General features: G+C 41.2%; 1 protein-coding gene across 1 annotated transcript in view; it reads left to right on the forward strand.

Moving 5' to 3' along the window:
- RALGPS2 (Ral GEF with PH domain and SH3 binding motif 2) overlaps positions 1 to 2,397 on the forward strand; it is a 120,885-nt gene that overhangs the window by 108,646 nt on the left and 9,842 nt on the right. The window contains 2 exon segments of the mRNA XM_006088956.3: positions 1,446 to 1,538; positions 2,378 to 2,395. Coding sequence (XP_006089018.1) covers positions 1,446 to 1,538; positions 2,378 to 2,395 — 111 coding nt within the window.

The following is a 2,397-nucleotide window of genomic DNA, read 5'->3' on the forward strand; positions in this document are numbered from 1 at the left end:
TGTTTCTTAATTTAGATTTCAGTTGAATCATACATGTAGGGAGCTTAAAGCATGCCTGTACTTCTCTGCCCTCTAATATAGTTCTTGTTCAAAACTGTTTCTCAGAGAACCTTGAAGTACATACTGTACAGAAGTATTTTACTAATAAGTTCAGGAAAAATAGAGAAAAGAAAGTTAACCCTAAAATGGAATTCAATCAGTTTTTTGTTGTTGTTGTTAGTTCTTAGTTGTTGAACTCAGTAATGCAGGTTTGTTTCCCACGTGAAATAAAACCCAGATATTAAATGTCTTCCAAACCATAATTATGTTTAAAAAAAAAAAAAAAGTTTGGTGGAACAAAGATTTTCACATGTAACTCAGAAGTAGTTTTTCCCCAACAGCAGCACAGTAGTTTGATGATTAAAGAAAGATTTGTTTTCTTTTCTCAAATAATGTTACATCTAGTTTGGAATAAACTTTGATGTATATCTGCACTTAAAGTTTTTGAAGATGAAGAGGGCTTCTTGCACCTAAGCACTCTGATTTTTGCTGCTTACGTTATAATCCAGCGGCTACACTAGACCAGCTAGCTAGTGAACTAAGAATAGCATAGCAACTGAGGCCTTACCACAGCTCACGTGTGCCAGATGCCAGAAATAGAGTGGTGAGCAAGCGCCTGCCTCATGGAGATGGCGTTCCAGTGGGGAGAACTAGCCCTTAAAGTGAGGAGATGGGATGGACAGTGGTGGCGTCAGGAGAGTTGTCACCATAAGAGGCATTTGAACCGAGGTCTGAGTGAGGAAGGTGAGTTAGCCATGAGAAGACCTTGAGTTCAGGAGACATGGTGACCTGTGTAGTTGAAGCGTTGAGCGGGCAGTAGGTGGAAGAGATGAAGTCAGAGAGAGGCTGGGGCTGAATGTGGAGATGTCAGTTTGGCTCTTTAAAAAGTACAATTCAGAAGTTGAGTAGAGGAGGCGATGGCCAGAGATGGAGATTTGGGAGTCATTAGCATATCGATAGTATTTGAAGTATGGGCCTGGTGAGATGGATGATCTATGAGAAAGTGTTGCTGGGGAAGAAAAGATGGTTAGATTAACTAGGGTTAGGGTTATGTCAGGAGAGCAAGCAGTGAGATTAAAGAATTTGGAAGGGAATGGGTATAGTGCAGACCCATGTAATACAGACAGAACATGAAGAAAGGGGAAGGGGGACATGGGATGGGAAGGTCATGGCAATACTAGACAATATGAAAAAGTGATAGGATTCTTGATGGGATGGATAATTATCTGAATGCAAGTACTAGTGCAGTATATTAAGTGGAAGTGATAGGAGTGCTTGAGTTAAAGATTTCAGAAGAGGTGCTCTAAGGTTAGGTGGAGGGGGCTGAAGTGGAGCAGAGCTAACGACCATGGCACTGAGGAGTCGGCAGCATTTCCGTCGTGTATTCATGTGTTTGTCCTCTCCAGGTAGCATCTTGGACAAAATATTGGGCAGCTTTGTGTGGGACACAACTTTTTTACTACACTGCCAAGTCTCTAAAAGCTACAGAAAGAAAACATGTAAGTATTTCTTCTCTAAATTGTTAGCATTGTTTCACAGCCTTTTCATGAATGGGATTTATCTTTAAAGTGTAACTTTAAAAAAAACTAGAAAGTGCCCTAGCTAGTTTAACTCAGTGGATAGAGTGTCAGCCTGCAGACTGAAGGGTCCTGGTTCCATTCCAGTCAAGGGCACATGCCTGGGTAATGGGCTTGATCCCCAGTAGGGGGCGTGCAGGAGGCAGCCGATCAATGATTCTCTCTCATCATTGATGTTTCTATCCCTCTCTTCCTCTCTCTTCCTCTCTGAAATCAATAAAAATATTTTAAAAACTAGAAAAATAACACACATGCTAAGAATATTTTTGCATATATATATATATATAGATATAAAGAAGTGCCTGATAGCACTCAGTTTAAGAGAACACCCCTATTACAATGTACATCTTAAACTTACACAATGTTTTAAGTCAAGTATATCTCCATAAACTGGGGGAAAGATAACATCTGTATTAAAAGGCAGCTGTGTTTCCTATAAGAAACGGGGGAGGGGGGAGCACAGTAACAGACCAAACAACATGGATGACCTTATCGTTCCACTAGCAGTCCTGCTCTTCAGGAATGGACGGTGGGACAATTAGGTGTTGACAAAGAATTGAAGCTGAGAAAGATCTGGAAGGCAGGCGAGTGTCTCCACAGGGGCTGAATTTAGTCGTAAGAGGCCCTGAGCACACCTGACCAGCACGAAGTCACAGGTCTCATCTCTCACTGGGAGAAACTGAAGATACTCTCCCTGACACGTAAACCTTTGCAGAGGATGAGCCATCAAGATAACCATTAGTTGTCTTTCTATCTCTCAGTTCAAATCAACATCAAATAA

The sequence above is a fragment of the Myotis lucifugus genome, unplaced genomic scaffold, assembly GCF_000147115.1.
Source record: "Myotis lucifugus unplaced genomic scaffold, Myoluc2.0 scaffold_54, whole genome shotgun sequence".
In the NCBI taxonomy this organism is placed as follows: Eukaryota; Metazoa; Chordata; class Mammalia; order Chiroptera; family Vespertilionidae; genus Myotis; species Myotis lucifugus.